Here is a 19,278-nt window from a genome sequence, read left to right on the forward strand (position 1 = left end):
CAATCGTTTTTAAATCAATAAACTCCTTTTTAAATCAATAATTCGTGGCAAATTATTTATTTTGTGGGTAGCCATGTAATAAGCGGGATAATGTATAGAGAGGCGGTCGTTATAGCGAATAACAACCCTGACAGGCTGAACAGGACCCCGACACGAAGCGGAGGATAATGTAATCTAACGTTATACATTATCCCTTACGTAAATAACAGGGAGTGAGAAGCAGACGGAGCTCAACACACTGCCACTCCAGGCAGCTGCCTAAACGCTTGTCTCCTCTTCTGCTGCAGTTCTCCCCACTCTCAGAGTCAGAAGTTTACATGAAAACACTGTATATTTCCCTCCATTGTCAAAATCTAACACCCGAGAAAACACAGATCGTTAGCGCCTATTTTACCGTATTGTTATGCAAATTAGCTCGCACACGCTCTTACATTAAGTACAGGATTGTTCTCAGTATAATAATGCACATCTTAATGATTGAAAAATGACTTATTTTAAAACATAATTCAAAGACTGAATGTCTAGTTTGGCGGTTAGTTTACCCTGTGATTCTATAGTCTAGTCTGCATTTATTTTAAACAGACAAATAATCATCAATTATCTTGTACTTAGCCTACACTTTAAAAAAAAGGTATTGTGACAATAAAGGATATTTTAGCAACCATTTGAAGCCATATATTTCAGTTTCAGAGTCAGACCCTGCAGCAGCAGGCCCCTCATCATGGCTAGGTGAAAGCAGTGACAGTGAGGTGGATGTGAGTGTGACAGTGAGACAAGGTTAGCTTTTTAACACTTAGTAATTAGTAATTAAGTGTTAAGAGGAAATAAGCAAAATTAGTACATTGTTATTGTACACATTTAAACTTTAAAGTGTAATTACTAATTACAGTTTAAAGTTTACAGTTTAAAGTTTAAATGTGTACAATAACAATGTACCCATTTTGCTTATTTCCTCTTGTAGCAGAGGCAGAAATAGAAGATGAGGTTGATATTCATATAAGTGATCAGAGGGAAAGTGAAGAATGTGATGAAGGTAGTCAGGAGCAGGAGGACAGAGCTGAAGAGGAAAGAGAAGAGAATGAGAGACTTAGGGATACTGGAGAGGGATTGTCAGAGGACCCAGGATTATGGCCAACAACTCTTACTGATAAGCACAGGAAAACTATTGTTCAAATGCTAGCAAAAAACTGGACTTTAAAGACCTGATCAGCAAATTTGCGCATGCAAAGACCCGTCAATGGGCATTTAGTAAAAACTGACATTATTTAGTTTGTGTTTCAGACCAAAGTTTTTCTCATTTGGTATGGTCATTTTCAGAACTGCTTTACAGTATATTTGATTTAGTCCAGGTTTGGACCTGCTAGACCTTTTGTCATCTCAGTAAGTAGTACTTTCGACAATAAAACAAAAATATATTAATCAGAGTGTGGCCTATTTTGTTTACATTTTAAGTGTTTTTATGATAAAAATGCAATACCTTACCTATTGGTATCACTATGGTATTGGGGGCCCAGCAAGATGGTTTGTACCCAGGGCCCAAAATTTGGTGCTACGCCCCTGAGTGTTGAGCTGACTGATAAAAAATGAAATAACAAACATATCTGTACTAGCCTATTTTTCAAAACCAAAATCAAGTAACAGCTGAAGGAGTTTATTCATTATTATTAATATTATTATTTAATTTTGTGTAAAAGTAACAGAAGGTTGTTAACTCTTTTTATTATTATTATTATTATTATTATTATTATTATTATTGTTGTTGTTTTTGTTGTTGTTGTTGTTATTATTATTATTTATGTAAAATTGTCCAAAACCTTTGGATTGAATTAGAAGAATTTATTTTTAATTTAGTAAAGGTTAATTACTTCTTACATTAATTTATATTATTGTTTATTATGAAAACCAAATTAAAAAAGGATGAATAAAGGCATTGACATTTTTATGATAGTATTTTTGGATCCCTTGTTACCACTTAGGCTATTATTTTACGCTATGCTTTTTTTAATAACTGAAGAATATTGAAATGCTCTGAACAATATAATAACTAAGGTATCTGGAGTGAAAAGCACACCTATTATTGGTGCTAAATGAACCAATAATTGACGTGATAAAAAAGTAGTGTGGCACTATTCCATTTGTTGACTGTAAATGTTTAGAATCAAATAGTCAATATCATTTATTACACTGGGTATTCACTTTGGAGATAATCACAATATTTCTAATTCATTTTATAATATTACATTTATCATATGATATATGATATATCATATATCATATATATATATATATATATATACTTTTTTAAAACACTACATACATGTTATATATGTTTTCAGTTGATGACTTATCAACATAATTATTGGTAAGCTAATCTGTATACTAATATTAGTCTACATAAGTAAAAAAAAAAAAAAAAGGTTTATTGTTGTAAGTATATTTGGTAAATTTCTTGTAAACTAGTCCAGCACAAGAGAAACATCTCTGGTGTGCTTTGAATTCTTCTATAACTGGACTGCAAGGTGCTGCAAGGCCATATAATCAACTATTTACTTAAAATATTCAGTAAGGTCAGTAAATAAATGTAGTTGATTTTTAATGTGTCTGTTTCGCAGTTGCTGAAGGCTGAGGTTTATTTGGGCCATATTGGAGCTAAAGAGGTCAAATGCTGTGCTGCTTTATTGAGTGTGTCTGCTTGTCTGTTCCATTTAGGTCATTACTGATGATGATCTATCTGCCTGATAGTTTGTGAGTGAGCCTCTGTTACACTTCATGCAGAGTTTAGAAGTGAACTACCAGACAAGACCATTACTGCAGGCCAGGTAAGCTGTAGAATAACAAAGTTTGATTTCTGATAGTCATAGCCCCCCTTTTTAATGTTAACAGGGTCTTGTGAGAGATGTTTGAATAATGATAAGTTATCCTACTATAAATGCAGATCACATGCTATTTAAGTTTTATCATATAAATTGGGTCACACTGACATTCTTAATCCAGTATCAAGTGAACCAATTTATACTGATACAACAAAAAGAACAGTGTGCTATTGCAGTTTGACCATGTTGACAGTTAGAGATATTCATTTGGTGTAAATGAATGATATATTATATATGAATGATTTCACACAACAAACTGTTTATATGAGCAGAAGTAAATAATAATAACATTATACAGTACAATACAACTTTTTTGAGACAGGAAATGCAAAACGATTTGTTACTTTTGATCAACATGATGCATCCTTCTTGCTAAATGAAAGTATTCATTTCTTAAAAATAATATATATATGTATATATTTTTATATATATATATATATATATATATATATATATATATATATATATATATATATATATATATATATATACCTTAAATGGTATATGACAACAAAATAATTCCAGTATCAATTTTTGCAGTGAATATTAATTAATTGTTCTATTTTTTTTTCTTCAAATGCAGGGCCTTTATCTGTCATCTTCCTGTATTTCATCATGATAAACCCATCATCTGGACCAGGAGGTGAGCAGGATGTTTTAGGGTCATGAGTGCAGTTTGGGGCTTGTGTATACTTTGGCTGCAGGCTTGAGTCTGTGGGATGTGGTTACTCTATGGCATTATTGCAGAGGTTTTATGAAAGATTAGTGGTGTCAGGTTGTATTTTGTGTCTCATTTGAAAGCTCTCAGTTTCAGGTCTTGTGCACCTCTCCTAAAAATAATAAGGTATGTAAAACACAGTTGTATCTTGATCTGCATTTATGCATTTCGTTTCACTATTGAGGGTGAGAGTTGTAAACCTAAATTTATTGCCAGTAGAGGGCAATATGTGAATGAGACAAATCATTAATGTCCTACATTTACTCACTTCAATAAAAGAGTAAATGTTCAGTATAAGAAAAGAAATGAATAATTCAGGGAATTTTAGAGACTATTAGATTGTTTATCATTCTCATCTTTAGGTGTGTGTAGGTTGCTGAACTCTTTGCTTCATGGGCTGGAGTCTCATATGGACACCTCAGAGGACAGCACTTTTCTTCAGGGCATGCTCAGGGGCAATACTCTGCATCTGCTTATTAAGGTCAGACTTTTTATTTTAGCAGCATCCAATATATGAGTGTTGCTAGCCCACTTTAGTGACTGTTGTTTGCCAGGGCTATGATTTGAATTGAGTGAAATTATTTAGATCAAGTTGCTGGCTTAACCATAAGCACCTGCTCATTTACACATTTACTCACTGACTCATTCACTCACTCACTCACTCACTCACTCACTCACTCACTCACTCACTCACTCACTCACTCACTCACTCACTCAATCATTGACTCCATTAATTAATTCATTGACTCATTTGTTAATTCATTGACTCATTTGTTAATTCATTGATTCATTCATTGATTCATTAATTGATTGATTCATTCATACACTCACTGTCTTGATCAGTCACTCACTCACCCATACATTCATTCATTTATTCACCACATCACTAATTTTTGCATTGACGTAAGGCTGGAATACACTACATGATTTTGAACAGATTTTTGCCCTGGTTTGCACCTTGGATGAGTCAAAGCTAGTTGCAGAAATTCAAGTTAGAGTTGACAGATTTCATGGAAAACTGTGTAGTGCATGATGGACACAATATCGTGATTGTTTAGCTTTAGACTGGAATTCCATCGAGTCATCACACTTAAAAATAAATTGGTTCTAAATGGTACCAGATCAGGGTTCTTTGGCTTGTAACAATAGTAGAACCTTTTTGGTGTTAAACAGAACCTTTTTTATAAGGTTTGATAAAGAATCATGCTTTGAAAGTGCGTAAAAGTGTCATAAATAAGTATTTTATAAATTATAATTTAATAATATTTTTAACCTTATATCTGGTCTTATAATAAATTGTAGCATCAATGAGGGTTTTACTAAAGAAAATAAAGAAATTATGTAATCAAATTCCAGTAATATCCAGTCAAGTTCCATTCTATAATGCCTTTAAGTCCATAATTTGTTTACTTTGAGTGGCAGTTTATTTCTACAGATGATGAGGTTGTGAGACGTAACAGCATCTAGTTTAAAATACACAAATGGTTTAGAGATACCTAGTGTTTCTTCCAGTAGTTTAAAAATATTTATTGATGTTTATGAAGGCCCAAAGCAGAGTGAGCCCTTCACAATATTAAATGAAAAAAGTGACAAAGTCATGGGATAGCTTTAATGTTTAGTTGTTCTTCTTTTCATTATTCCTTCATTCACTGAGTACTGTAAATTACTCAATTCAATCACTCACTTCAATCACACATTTGTCCAGTCCGTCACTTCCTAAGCCTCTGGTATTCCTCACTTACATGCGGTTGTGTATTCCCTAGTTGCTTCTTAGAGTATTTTCAGACATATTAATGCATTTTATTGTTTCGAATTTGGATACAGTATATCCAAATTCAAAATAATAACATGCCTTAATATGTCCGAACATACTCTCACAAGCAACTAAGGAATATATTATTATTATTATTATTTATTTATTTTTAACTTTTTAACTTTTTTGGACAATGAAGATTACAAGTGATGTCCACTTCTTTTCTTAGATATCATAGGTGCCACAAAAGTCACAAAGTTTCATTCTGAGGGTACATCTAAACATACAGTTTTTCTGTCTAAAATGACCAGAGACCACCAGAGGGTTAATCGTTCATTCACACACTTTAGAATGAAATCTTTTGAAAGCTGAGTTCTCCAAACACTGCAGCAAGTGCACACCCAGCTTCATCATTTGCTGGCAGATGGGTCTGATGAATCCAGCACATGCTGTCTGTGACACAGAGAGAGGGGGAGGCGAGGAGAAAGGGAGGAGAGGTTGAAGGGGAAGGGGAGACTGTGATAAAAACCCAAATACAGTTCAGCTGGACTGTTGGGTGCCCTGTTCCATTAGTCATGTGGATCTGTGAGGTGTTCAGTGCTCCTGCTGGATGTTTCTCTTTGAATGCTAAGAAAGGACCATATTTTCCAATCAGTCTGACTTTTCACTTTCCTTAGAAATAACATAACTGCTCAAAAATAGTTTGAAAGCTATTTCTATCAAAAATAGAACGGTAGAACGGTACAAAAATACTTCAAATGCATGCCAGAAACAATATTATATTACAAAATAATGAATACCTAGAGTACATTAAAAACCAGTAGCATTTATGGCTTTTACTGTACTTCATGACATATTGTAAAACACAACACACATGCAAACACTTGTGCAGATAAAATAAAACACATGCAGATCTCAGCTAATGATGTAAACTATAAAGGAAGCCCTATTACATACGCACTGCTATAATATTAAAGTTTACAATAAACAAGTATTCCAAACTAGTCCAAATTCGATTCAATATTTTTTATCACCACTCAAGTAAAAATTAATGCAAACATGTAAATTGTACATAAGGTAGTTTTTAAATTCCCTTATAAATGTAATTTTTAAATTGTTATGTTTCTACTCTGATTCGTTGTTGATTTTAATGCTAGGTCTATTCATTTACTCAGTGGCTGTTATAACTTTTCATGACAGATTTATTTAAAGAAACATTAAATATTTAAGACATCAGTAACAGGTAGGGCTGTGAATCTTTGGGTAAACAGCGAAACATTTTGATTCATAATTAAATCAAGAACAATTCGAATCAAGAATTATTATTATTTTTTTCGAATTCAGAATGCTTTGATTCAAGACAATTCACAGTTAAATCCGATGCAATTTGATTAACGGTTTAATTATGCATTATTTAAGTGCTATCACAGAATTATTAAAATGCTTCCTCTAAATGCTTGTGTACAATGCACATTTCTTAATATTAAGCTTAAAATGTGTTTTAATGTCATTATTGATAAGGATCGTATGATCTTTGAATAATATCAGTCTTTAAATTGTGACGGGAGGAGCACAAGACAGACACAGTGGGCGTGGCGTCAGGCCTCGGAGAGGCTTTTATTAACAGAAAATCAAATAAAACAGGGGATAAAGGTGGCCAAAGGGGAAGAGTGTCCAAAATAAACAGGGAATCTGGTGTCCTCGTCGTGCTGCGGGGTTCGTGTGGGTCGGGCAGTGTTCATGGAGGAAGGGTCCAGATAAGGGGCGGAGTCCGGCGGCCACACGCGCTCCCCTCTTCGGTCCGGGGCGCAAGGGGCGGCGGCTTCCTCTAGCAGCCGCATCACTCTCGTTGGCCGCGGCGCTGGCATGGGATGGATGGCCCGGCATCCTGGCCCGACGGCCGTGTAAACGGGTGCGGTTCCCATCCGGATCACGGGTCAGGCAGCTCACGTCTCTGGTGTCGCGGGAGTCCCTCAACGCACCCTTCCTGGACCCACGAGGACACCAGTGTGCATACACGGGGAAGAGACCGGTCTCCCGAGGAGAGGTGCGTTGGGCTTTTGAACAGCGGCGTTGATGAGGCTCCATTTCCTTCAGGTGTGCCCCATCACACACCGCCAGCCCTGACTCGTCCAGCGCCCCTCCTCTCACACACCCACTCCAGTCGGGAGCCTGGTGAAGGGCGGCGATTTAGGACGGGGTGCCGGTGACAATCAGGGAGGAGGCAGCTGACTCATCACATTCCCCCTCCCAAGCGACATCCCCGTCATCAGGGCGCCGCCCACACGGGAGTGCTACCATCCTCAACCAGGCTCCAAACGGTCGGAGTGGGCGGGGATTCCTCTCCGGGCGGTCCTCCCTCTCGCAGTGTGCCAGAACAGGGACAGAGAAACCGGGTTTTAGTGACAGCCTCAACCAACCACAGGGTAAAATGACAATAACAGAGAAGTCACTTACCCCTTTTATGGCTGGGAGGCTGTCCCTGGTTTTCCTCCGTCCCAGTCCAGGTTCTCACGAACATTTGCAAGCAAGAGGGGGTGACGTCACCAGATGTTTCCCAACTGCGCTGTCTAGGCTCCGACTTGCCTGTATTCTCCACCACTGTGAACAGAGGAGCACAAGATAGACACAGTGGGCGTGGCGTCAGGCCTCGGAGAGGCTTTTATTAACAGAAAATCAAATAAAACAGGGGATAAAGGTGGCCAAAGGGGAAGAGTGTCCAAAATAAACAGGGAATCTGGTGTCCTCGTCGTGCTGCGGGGTTCGTGTTGGTCGGGCAGTGTTCATGGAGGAAGGGTCCAGGTAAGGGGCGGAGTTCAGCGGCCGCACTCGCTCCCCTCTTCGGTCCGGGGCGCGAGGGGCGGCGGCTTCCTCTAGAGGCCGCATCACTCTCGTTGGCCGCGGCGATGGAAGGGGATGGACGGCCCGGCATCCTGGCCCTACGTTTATACTTGTATTAACTTATTAAATCATCTAAACCAACAACATGTATGTTAGACCCTATACCATCTAAGCTCCTAAAAGAGGTGCTTCCAGAAGTCATAGATCGTCTTCTGACTATTATTAATTCCTCATTGTCATTAGGATATGTACCCAAAACCTTCAAACTGGCTGTTATTAAACCTCTAATCAAAAACCACAACTTGACCCCAAAGAACTAGTTAATTATAGACCAATCTCCCTTTTCTGTCCAAGATACTAGAAAAGGTGGTATCCTCACAATTATATTCCTTCTTAGAGAAAAATGGTATATGTGAAGATTTCCAGTCAGGATTTAGACCGTATCATAGTACTGAGACTGCTCTCCTTTGAGTTACAAATGATCTGCTTTTATCATCTGATCGTGGGTGTATCTCTCTATTAGTTTTATTATTATTTAATTTTTGAGCCTGGAATGTGCGCACTCTGATGGACAGCACCTCCAGTGACAGACCTGAGAGACGAACCGCCATCATAGCCAGAGAACTGTAGAGATGCCTGATTGATATAGCTGCTCTCTCCGAAACCCAGCGGGCAGGTGAAGGGCAGCTAAAGGAGGAGAAAGGTGGCTACACTTTCTTCTGAAAAGGAAAGCCAGCCGATGAGGCTAGAAACCATGGAGTTGGACTTGCCATTAAAAACCAGCTTGTCAACCACCTCTCCGAACTTCCTGTGGGGATCAGCGAGCGCCTCATGACAATCCGTCTGATGTTGGCCAACAACCAGACAGCGACAGTAGTGAGCGCCTATGCCCCTACCCTAGACTCCGACGTGGAAGAAAAAGAAGCCTTCTACGCCTGCCTGGAAGAAACCCTGTCAAAAATCCACAGGGAGGACAAGATCATCCTCCTTGAAGACTTCAATGCTAGGGTAGGCCGGGACCAACATCTCTGGAAGGGCACTATTGGCAAGGAGGGCATCGGGAATATCAACTCCAACGGAGTGCTGCTTCTGAGTAAGTGCGCTCAGCACAACCTCGTCATCACCAACACTCTCTATCGACAGAAAAACAAATTCAAAGTATCTTGGAGACACCCTCGCTCCAAGCAATGGCACCTCATTGATTATGTCATTGTAAGGGCCAGGGACCGCTGTGATGTGAACATCACAAGGGCCATGATAGACTCTGACAACTGCTGGACAGACCACCGCCTTATCCGATCCACAATGTCTATCAAACTTAAGAAAAGGAGGAGGATTCAGAAGAAGCAGACACGGCGAAGACTGAACCTTGACAGCCTGAATGAAACTGCCATCCAGCAGCTACTTCAGGACTCTCTCGAGAAAAGTCTTCAGCAAGAATATCCTGATAACATTGAAGAGCACTGGGGCCTTCTCAAATCCACCATCCATGACTCCCCTGCGCCCAAAATATGGACAGACTCTTTTAAAAGACAATGACTCCATCAACGCACGTTGGAAGGAGCACTTTCAAGAACTTCTGAACCGTGACAGCTCAGCCAAACCAGACATCGCCGACCATATCCCACAGAGTCCCATCAGAGAAGACATGGGGGAACCTCCTACCCTAACTGAGGTTCACAATGCCATCAGGAATCTCAGGAACAACAAGGCCACTGGTCCTGATGGGATCCCCGCGGAGATCTTAAAGGAAGGAGGACCAAGGCTCTGGCACCATATCCACCATCTACTTATCAAGGTCTGGGAAAGGGAAGAGCTCCCCTCAGAGCTCCGGGATGCCCAAATTGTTACCATATTCAAGAAAGGGGATAGGGCTGAATGTGGAAACTACAGGGGCATCTTGCTCTTATCAACAACAGGCAAAGTCCTTGCTCGTGTCCTCGCCAACCGCCTTCTACCACTATCTGAGGAGATACTCCCTGAATCACAGTGCGGTTTCCGTCCATCTAGGGGAACAACTGAAATGATATTTTCTGCTCGCCAACTACAAGAAAAGTGTCGGGAACAGGGACTGCCTCTGTATATGGCCTTTATAGACTTGACAAAGGCCTTTGACTCCGTGGATAGGCAGACCCTGTGGAGCATACTATCAAAGTATGGATGTCATGCCAAATACATCCGTGTACTGAGGTTACTGCATGACGGCATGTCAGCCACAGTGCTCAATAGTGGCTCTGAATCTGAGCCATTTACCGTAGAAACTGGGGTCAAACAGGGATGTATCATTGCACCTACGCTATTTGCCATCTTCATTGCAGCCATACTCCACCTTACTGGCCAAGAGTTGCCACAGGGGATCCCAATCCTTAACAGGACTGACGGCATGCTCTTCAACCTTAACAGGTTCAAAGCCAAGAGCAAAGTCAGAAATGCCACCATCATAGAGCTGCAATACGCCGATGATGACGCCATTGCAGCACACTCTCCTGAAGACCTCCAGGGCATTCTAAAATGCCTTTGCCAAGGCATACAGAGCCCTGGGTTTGGTCTTGAACATCAAGAAAACTCAGGTTCCCTTTCAAGGGAACTTCGAACTGCGTCCTCTGAGGGGACACTATGGGGAACACCTCGTCGTGACCCGTGTCTGAAGCATACTTTGAAAAACGCCAACGTGTTGGCCGGCGACAGCCTCTGACGTCACTACCAGCGCGACTATAAATACGCGCCCGTAGGACCCGTCAATATCTTCTTCGTCTTCAGTTGACTGTTTTGTTTGAAGCGTGCATCTGAGAAACGACCAAGATACGGTGTCTCTCTTTTCGAGGAAAGAGGGACAGCCATCTGGATCCCGCGGCTCAGGTCCCGCCGTTGCCGAGGCACGGAGGAGAATGAGCTCGTGGGGATCACAAATGGATTGCCATGGAAGCGTGCCAGCAAGGTGGCGCCACGAGGTCGCCTCGCTGAGCGGTACTTGTCTGACCATAGCCCTCCAGCCCAGGTGAGCCTTCCATTCTTGCCTGACTTACTTGCAGAAGTCGAAAAGGAATGGAAGAGGCCGTTTTCCTCTCGCATCCACCGGTTTCAGCATACGAGCTATGCTAATATCGAGGGCTTGCATGAGAACGGCTATGAGAGGATGCCCCCTGTAGAAGAGACGCTGGCTTGCTATCTCTCTGTGGGGCAAACGTCCTCTCTTAAATCTCCCGCTTTGCCATCTAAGCCCCTCCAAGATACATCCCGCTTAAATGGCAGGTCATACGCGGCAGCTGGTCAGGCTGTGGCTTCACTGCACACGATGGCGGTGCTCCAGGCCTACCAGGCTGACCTGCTGAAGGACCTGGATACAGGTGAGGGCCTTTCACCTGACCAGGTAGCCGAGCTGCGCCGCACCACAGACCTCTCTCTCCGAGCTACCAAGCAGGCCGCCTCCGCCATGGGCAGGTCTATGGCGGCCATGGTGGTGACGGAGAGACATCTGTGGGTGAACCTGGCTGACATCGGGAAGGAAGAAAGGGGGTTTCTTCTCGATGCTCCGGTCTCGCCTTCTGAGCTTTTTGGTACCTCCGTCGAGATGGTGGTCGGGAAGTTCAGGGAGGCAAGGGCGCGCTCAGCGGCCTTTAAATCCTTCATTCCACGAAGGTCCAGGTCCGAGCCCGAGCAACTCAGGGGTCCTGGCCCATCTCGATCTGAGGGTCGTAGAGGGGCGCAGAAGGCTAGTGTTGCGGCTCGCGCTCCTCCCCCGCCTAAGGGCAGGGGCAAGAGGAACCGCGGGTCACGGAGCGGTAAGCAGGGTCTGAGGGACGTGATTCGGACGAGGCAGCGTCCTCGCCCGGGTCAGAGCGGTAGGATGACCTAGTAGCTCCGGATGTTTTTAACCTCTGTTTTTAACCTCTGTTTTTTGTCCTCCCCTGCCTAATTCCCCTGTAGCCACCAGCTTTCCACCTGATCAAGGTTAGGTGGACGGTCTCTCACATAACAGTCTCCTTCTGGACCTATGATGTTTTGGTTGGTTCTATGTTCATAGCATCCGCCTTACTGACGGTCCGGACCAGAAGGGGGCGCCCCGCAGCGGGACTCCAGTACAGGAGGGTGGGTGAGTACGTAACCCTTGCTCTACCTGTTTATGGACGTTATGTTGCTGGTGGTTATATGTCTACTAACAATCTCTGTGAGTTTCCTTTACAGTAGCTAGGTGGCCAAAGAATTGGCACAGCACTGCAGGGAATTCCATAGATGTCCGGCCAGGTCACCCTGAGGGGCCGCCTGGCGCATCCGGGGAGGTGGTGGTTACGGCAAGAAGCTCTGTATTTACTGCCTCAGGTGATGCTCCCCTCGCCTAGAAAAGAGGGTTGGAGCTCACCGCTCCCGTACGATCCAGCGCCTCTGCGATGCTTGGGAACCTCTCTGTACACACGCTTGCCTGTGTACTTTCTCAAAACCACATAGTGGTCAGTGTGCATCTGAAATCCACGTAAGGTGGTAAGTGTGCACGCAAGACTCTGCGCACTTTCTGAAATCCACATAAAGTGGTAAGTGTGCACGCATGACTTTGCGCACTTTCTAAAATCCTGTACGGTAGGGGTTACGCGCTTCGCTTCGTTCCCTTTCTTGTGATGATTAGCCCTGGGTTCCATGGGCTTCATTCAACCAGTGTGTATTTGTTATACACCTCAAGCATCGCTTCCCTTAACATGAGGGGCTGGGTGGACTCCCACATATTGTGGTTATCAGGTGGTAGGCTTCATCAGGCCTCCCTGATGGTGAGCTCCCACATACTGTGGTTGCCAGGTAGTAGGCCTCACCAGGCCTCCCTGGAGATTTAGCTCCCACATACGGTGCATCTCCACTAAATAGCATATTGTGGTTTTCAGATAGTAGGCTTCACCAGGTCTCTCTGAAGGTGAGCTCCCACGTTCGGTGGTCGCCAGGTAGTAGGCCTCACCAGGCCTCCCTGGAGATTTAGCTCCCACATACTATGCGTTTCCACGGAATAGCATGTTGTGGCTTTTACAGATAGTAGGCTTCACCAGGTCTCTCTGAAGACGAGCTCCCACATACTGTGGTTGCCAGGTAGTAGGCCTCACCAGGCCTCCCTGGAGATTTAGCTCCCACATACTATGCGTTTCCACGGAATAGCATATTGTGGCTTTTTCAGATAGTAGGCTTCACCAGGTCTCTCTGAAGACGAGCTCCCACATACTGTGGTTGCCAGGTAGTAGGCCTCACCAGGCCTCCCTGGAGATTTAGCTCCCACATACTATGCGTTTCTACGGAATAGCACATTGTGGTTTTCAGATAGTAGGCTTCATCAGGTCTCTCTGAAGACGAGCTCCCACATACTGTGGTTGCCAGGTAGTAGGCCTCACCAGGCCTCCCTGGAGATTTAGCTCCCACATATTGTGCGTTCCACTAAATAGCACATTGTGGTTTTCAGATAGTAGGCTTCATCCGGTCTCTCTGAAGACGAGCTCCCACATACTGTGGTTGCCAGGTAGTAGACCTCACCAGGCCTCCCTGGAGATTTAGCTCCCACATACTGTGCGTTTGCTAAAAAACGAGCTCCCGCGATTTGTGGTTGTCAGGTAGTAGGCCTCACCAGGCCTCCCTGGAGTTGAGTTCCATATTGCTTTCAGTTTCCACTGAGGTGGTTATCTGGTAACAGATAGTAGGCCTCTCTAGGCCTCTCTGTAGGTGAACTCCCACATATTGTGGTTATCAGGTAGTAGGCTTCACAGGCCTCTCTGAATGTGAGCTCCCACATACTGTGGTTGTCAGGTAACCTTTCAGTACACACGCTTGCCTGTGTACTTTCTCAAATCCACATGGTGGTCAGTGTGCACGTTAACGCTTTGTGCACTGTCTGAAATCCACGTAAAGTGGTAAGTGTGCACGCAAGACTCTGCGCACTTTCTAAAATCCTGTATGGTAAGGGTTACGCGCTCCGCTTCGTTCCCTTTCTTGGGATGATTCGCCCCGGTGTTCCTTGGGCTTCATCCAACCAGTGTGTATTTGTTATACACCTCAAGCATCGCTTCCCTTAACATGAGGGGCTGGGGGGACTCCCACATATTGTGGTTGTCAGGTGGTAGGCTTCATCAGGCCTCCCTGATGGTGAGCTCCCACATACTGTGGTTGCCAGGTAGTAGGCCTCACCAGGCCTCCCTGGAGATTTAGCTCCCACATACTGTGCGTTTCCTAAAAAGCGAGCTCCCTCGATTTGTGGTTGTCAGGTAGTAGGCCTCACCAGGCCTCCCTGGAGTCGAATTCCATATTGCTTTCAGTTTCCACTGAGGTGGTTATCTGGTAACAGATAGTAGGCCTCTCTGTAGGTGAACTCCCACATATTGTGGTTATCAGGTAGCAGGCTTCACAGGCCTTTCTGAATGTGAGCTCCCACATACTGTGGTTGTCAGGTAACCTTTCAGTACACACGCTTGCCTGTGTACTTTCTCAAATCCACATGGTGGTCAGTGTGCACGTTAACGCTTTGCGCACTGTCTGAAATCCACGTAAAGTGGTAAGTGTGCACGCAAGTCTTTGCGCACTTTCTAAAATCCTGTATGGTAAGGGTTACGCGCTCCGCTTCGTTCCCTTTCTTGGGATGATTCGCCCCGGTGTTCCTTGGGCTTCATCCAACCGGTGTGTAGTTATTGTACACCCCAAGCCCCCTCAACTTGAAAGGGGGGGGGGGCTGTGTGGGCAATTCTCGGGTAGTTCAGCAGCGCTCCCCTTTTCTGAAAGGGTCACCTATGAGCATGCTGCTCGGAGCTCGGAGTCTTCCTCTCTTGGGAGACTGATTCCCGGTTCTTCAGAGCGCTCCAGTACCACATACTGTTTGAGACGCTCTGTGAGAGCAGGCATCCTGCTGAGGCAGGGGCTGAGGCCTCCAATTGCTCTGCTCCCGGGCCACTCTTCTGCGAGCTGCTCTGACAGAGTTCCACGAGAGCCCCTTCTTAGAACAGTATTTGTAAATCCATGTTATGGTAAGTGTGCACGGGAGTCTTTGCGCACTTTCTGAAATCCACATTGTGGTAAGTTCGCACGCTAGTCTCTGCGTCCTTTCTAAAATCCCTAGATGGTAAGGGCTTCGCGCTGCTGCTTCGTGCCCTTTCTTGAGTTGGTTTAAGCCCCGTTCATCTTGGGCACCACTCCACCTAGGTATCCTCGGATACCTATCTAGAACAGGGCGCCGCTACTAGAGTGCTGTGGGGACAGCCCTTTCGGCAGGTTTTGCGAAAGCTAGCAGTAGCCCCTGTGTGACAGGCAAAGACTTGGTAGAGGAAAGTGCCAGGCTTTTAGCCGTATCCCTTTAAAGGAATCTCTGTGATTCCAAGCCTTTAGCTCTACCCCGGGCCAGGGCCCTACAGGATAAGTTGGGTATGTAGCTTAGGCCTTTGGCCGTAAGGGATAATGTCATAAGGCAGCCGTCAGACCGTCCCAGGGGCGACTCCCGGTGAAGAGAAAAGCGGTAGAGTTGGTACTTAGTGTTTGCCATGATTCTGGTCTGCACTCCCCTCAGCATGGCGGCGTGGGTATACTGTTCCCCATAGTGTCCCCTCAGAGGACGCAGTTCGAAGTTCCCTTGAAAGGGAACGTCTCAGGTTACGAATGTAACCATGGTTCCCTGAGAGGGAACGAGACACTGCGTCCTCTAGCTCCCTGCCATGCTTCGGACGCAAGCTTCACGAAGAAGATATTGATGGGTCCTACGGGCGCGTATTTATAGTCGCGCTGGTAGTGACGTCAGAGGCTGTCGCCGGCCAACACGTTGGCGTTTTTCAAAGTATGCTTCAGACACGGGTCACGACGAGGTGTTCCCCATAGTGTCCCCTCAGAGGACGCAGTGTCTCGTTCCCTCTCAGGGAACCATGGTTACATTCGTAACCTGAGACGTTCTGTATCAACCACCACCCAACCAGCCATCACTCCAGCCTATCATCAAAGTGGATAACACCACTCTGGAAAGCGTGGACCACTTCCCCTACCTTGGCAGCATTCTCTCTTCCAAAGCTGATATAGACTGTGAAGTCAACCATCGCCTAAGCTGTGCCAGCGGAGCCTATGCCAAACTCAGGACAAGAGTCTTTGATGACCGAGACCTGAGGACTCAAACCAAGGTCCTGGTTTACAGAGCTGCGATTCTTCCAACTCTGCTGTACGGAGCGGAATCCTGGACCACCTACAGCAGACACCTGAGAGCACTGGAACGATTCCATCAAAGAGCCTTAAGAAAAATCCTGAGGATCAACTGGGAAGACAGACGTACAAACTCCAGTATTCTGGCGGAAACGAATATGCCCAGCATCACTACCACCTTAATGCAGCTCCAACTCCGATGGACAGGACATGTCATCCGCATGCCCAACAACCGTCTCCCTAAGCAGATCCTGTACTCCCAGCTAAAAGAAGGACAGCGAGCCCCTGGTGGGCCAAAGAAACGCTTAAAGGACAATATCAAGACCAGCCTGAAAAAGTTTAACATCACGTCCGGCGACTGGGAGAATCTCCCGTTTAACAGGGACTACTGGAGAAAAGCAGTGCAGGAAGGTGCAGCACACCACGAAACAGAACTCCGCCATGCCGCAGATGCAAAGCGGCAACACCGCAAGGACAAACAGAGAAAGGCTCCACCACCACGCATCACCTCAACCTCCCAATGCTCACATTGCACCAGAATCTGTGGATCACAGATCGGCCTCTACAGCCACCTGAGGATCCACAAATAAGGCGACCCGACGGAGAGGACAGTCATACTCGTTTCGAGTGACCGCCGAAGAAAGAAGAAGGTTGTTCTGCACACTTAGTAAACAAACTACAGCTAGTCAAAAATGCAGCAGCAAGAGTTCTTACTAGAACCAGGAAGTATGACCATATTAGCCCGGTCCTGTCAACACTGCACTGGCTCCCTATCAAACATCGTATAGATTTTAATATATTGCTTATTACTTATAAAGCCCTGAATGGTTTAGCACCTCAGTATTTGAATGAGCTCCTTTTACAATATAATCCTCTACGTCTGCTACGTTCTCAAAACTCAGGCAATTTGATAATACCTAGAATATCAAAATCAACTGCGGGCGGCAGATCCTTTTCCTATTTGGCGTCTAAACTCTGGAATAACCTACCTAACATTGTTCGGGAGGCAGACACACTCTTGCAGTTTAAATCTAGATTAAAGACCCATCTCTTTAACCTGGCATACACATAACATACTAATATGCTTTTAATATCCAAATCCGTTAAAGGATTTTTAGGCTGCATTAATTAGGTAAACCGGAACCGGGACCACTTCCCATAACACCCTATGTACTTGCTACATCATTAGAAGATTGGCATCTAAGCTATTATTTGTCTGTTTCTCTCTCATTCCGAGGTCACCGTAGCCAGCAGTCTGTATCCAGATCAGAGGGTCACTGCAGTCACCCGGATCCAGTACGTATCCAGACCAGATGGTGGATCAGCACCTAGAAAGGACCTCTACTGCCCTGAAAGACAGCGGAGACCAGGACAACTAGAGCCCCAGATACAGATCCCCTGTAAAGACCTTGTCTCAGAGGACCACCAGGACAAGACCACAGGAAACAGATGATTCTTCTGCACAATCTGACTTTGCTGCAGCCTGGAATTGAACTACTGGTTTCGTCTGGTCAGAGGAGAACTGGCCCCCCAACTGAGCCTGGTTTCTCCCAAGGTTTTTTTTCTCCATTCTGTCACCGATGGAGTTTCGGTTTCTTGCCGCTGTCGCCTCTGGCTTGCTTAGATGGGGTCACTTCATCTACAGCAATATCGTTGACTTGATTGCAAATAAATGCACAGACACTATTTATTTGAACAGAGATGACATCACTGAATTCAATGATGAACTGCCTTTAACTATCATTTTGCATTATTGACACACTGTTTTCCTAATGAATGTTGTTCAGTTGCTTTGACGAAATGTATTTTGTTTAAAGCGCTATATAAATAAAGGTGACTTGACTTGACTTAATTGTGTTGGGAAAAGAAATGTAAACAAGAAACAAGAAATGTACCATAAGAATTTGAAATAAATATGCAGTCTAAGTCAGAATATACATCATCATAAAAATTTTCACAAAATGGCAATTCCTTATTGCGGAAATAAATATTTAATAGATTTATTTAAGCATATGCATTTAGATTATTTGTTGGCTTCTTATACGTATGGTGTGATATTTGACACATTGATCTGCATTAAGAAATAGCAAGAGATATTGATAGCAAGTGTGTTAAGATGCTTTACGTGCAGTTTTGGGTTAACAGAGAATGTGGCCCCAAACCTACAAGCCAAAATGTATTTGGTTTTAGCGTGTGACATCATCTTTTAAAAAATTAAAATTGTTTTACCTAATACATCTGTTATGAAACATGTTCGTCTTTATGAGCTCTGTTAGCTGTGTGAGGACCATAAATATGATTTCATCTTTCTTGGCTGATATTCTAATAGCTTTAGCATTACCTGCACCATACAGTGCAGCCAATGGATGAACAGACAGATAAACGTTAAACACACACACAAAAAAATCATGTAACTATAGATTTGACTGACATATTTACACTTCGGTTACTTCTGCTTATCATATTGAATGATATATCACTCACATAATACAGAGAAACATTTTGCTACTACAGATGCAATTCAGGGGTGAGGGTCAAAAGGGTGAACAGTAACCCTCTGGGCATCGAACGGCAGTCTAATGCCACTTCTCTTCTCTTCACAGGTCTATGACAGACTGCAGAAGTACAGAGCCCAGCGGCCTGCTCCACTGTTGGAAAGCACACAGGGCCTGGCTCAGGACGTAAGTTCTCCTCTGGGGCAACTAGTGGTTTTTGTCTCCAGACCAGAGTGATCAGACACTCCAGCAGAGCTGGGACGGGATTCAGTTGCAGGACCTTTAGTCTGTTTAGTGTTGTCAGTTTGAAGTGTACGGGAAGGGATTACTTGTGAACACCCCAGTGTCACATAAATACATGTGCCAGCTTCACAGACACTCATTTATTTATTGCTTTTTATTATTTTTTTAAATTTGGCCATACCTTTTTATATTCAAGGCCAAAATGGCATTTTTGTGTGT

General features: G+C 44.0%; 1 protein-coding gene across 1 annotated transcript in view; it reads left to right on the forward strand.

The window, feature by feature from the left end:
• Positions 1-2,790: 2,790 nt before the first annotated feature.
• The window catches only part of mpp7b (MAGUK p55 scaffold protein 7b), a 79,263-nt gene continuing 62,775 nt past the window's right edge, over positions 2,791-19,278 (forward strand). Inside the window, 4 exon segments of the mRNA XM_059501005.1 lie at positions 2,791-2,819; positions 3,457-3,516; positions 3,954-4,072; positions 18,925-19,002. Of these exon segments, the coding sequence (XP_059356988.1) occupies positions 3,489-3,516; positions 3,954-4,072; positions 18,925-19,002 (225 nt within the window). The 5' untranslated portion in view covers positions 2,791-2,819; positions 3,457-3,488.

The sequence above is a fragment of the Carassius carassius genome, chromosome 20 (genome assembly GCF_963082965.1).
Source record: "Carassius carassius chromosome 20, fCarCar2.1, whole genome shotgun sequence".
NCBI classification, from domain to species: domain Eukaryota; kingdom Metazoa; phylum Chordata; class Actinopteri; order Cypriniformes; family Cyprinidae; genus Carassius; species Carassius carassius.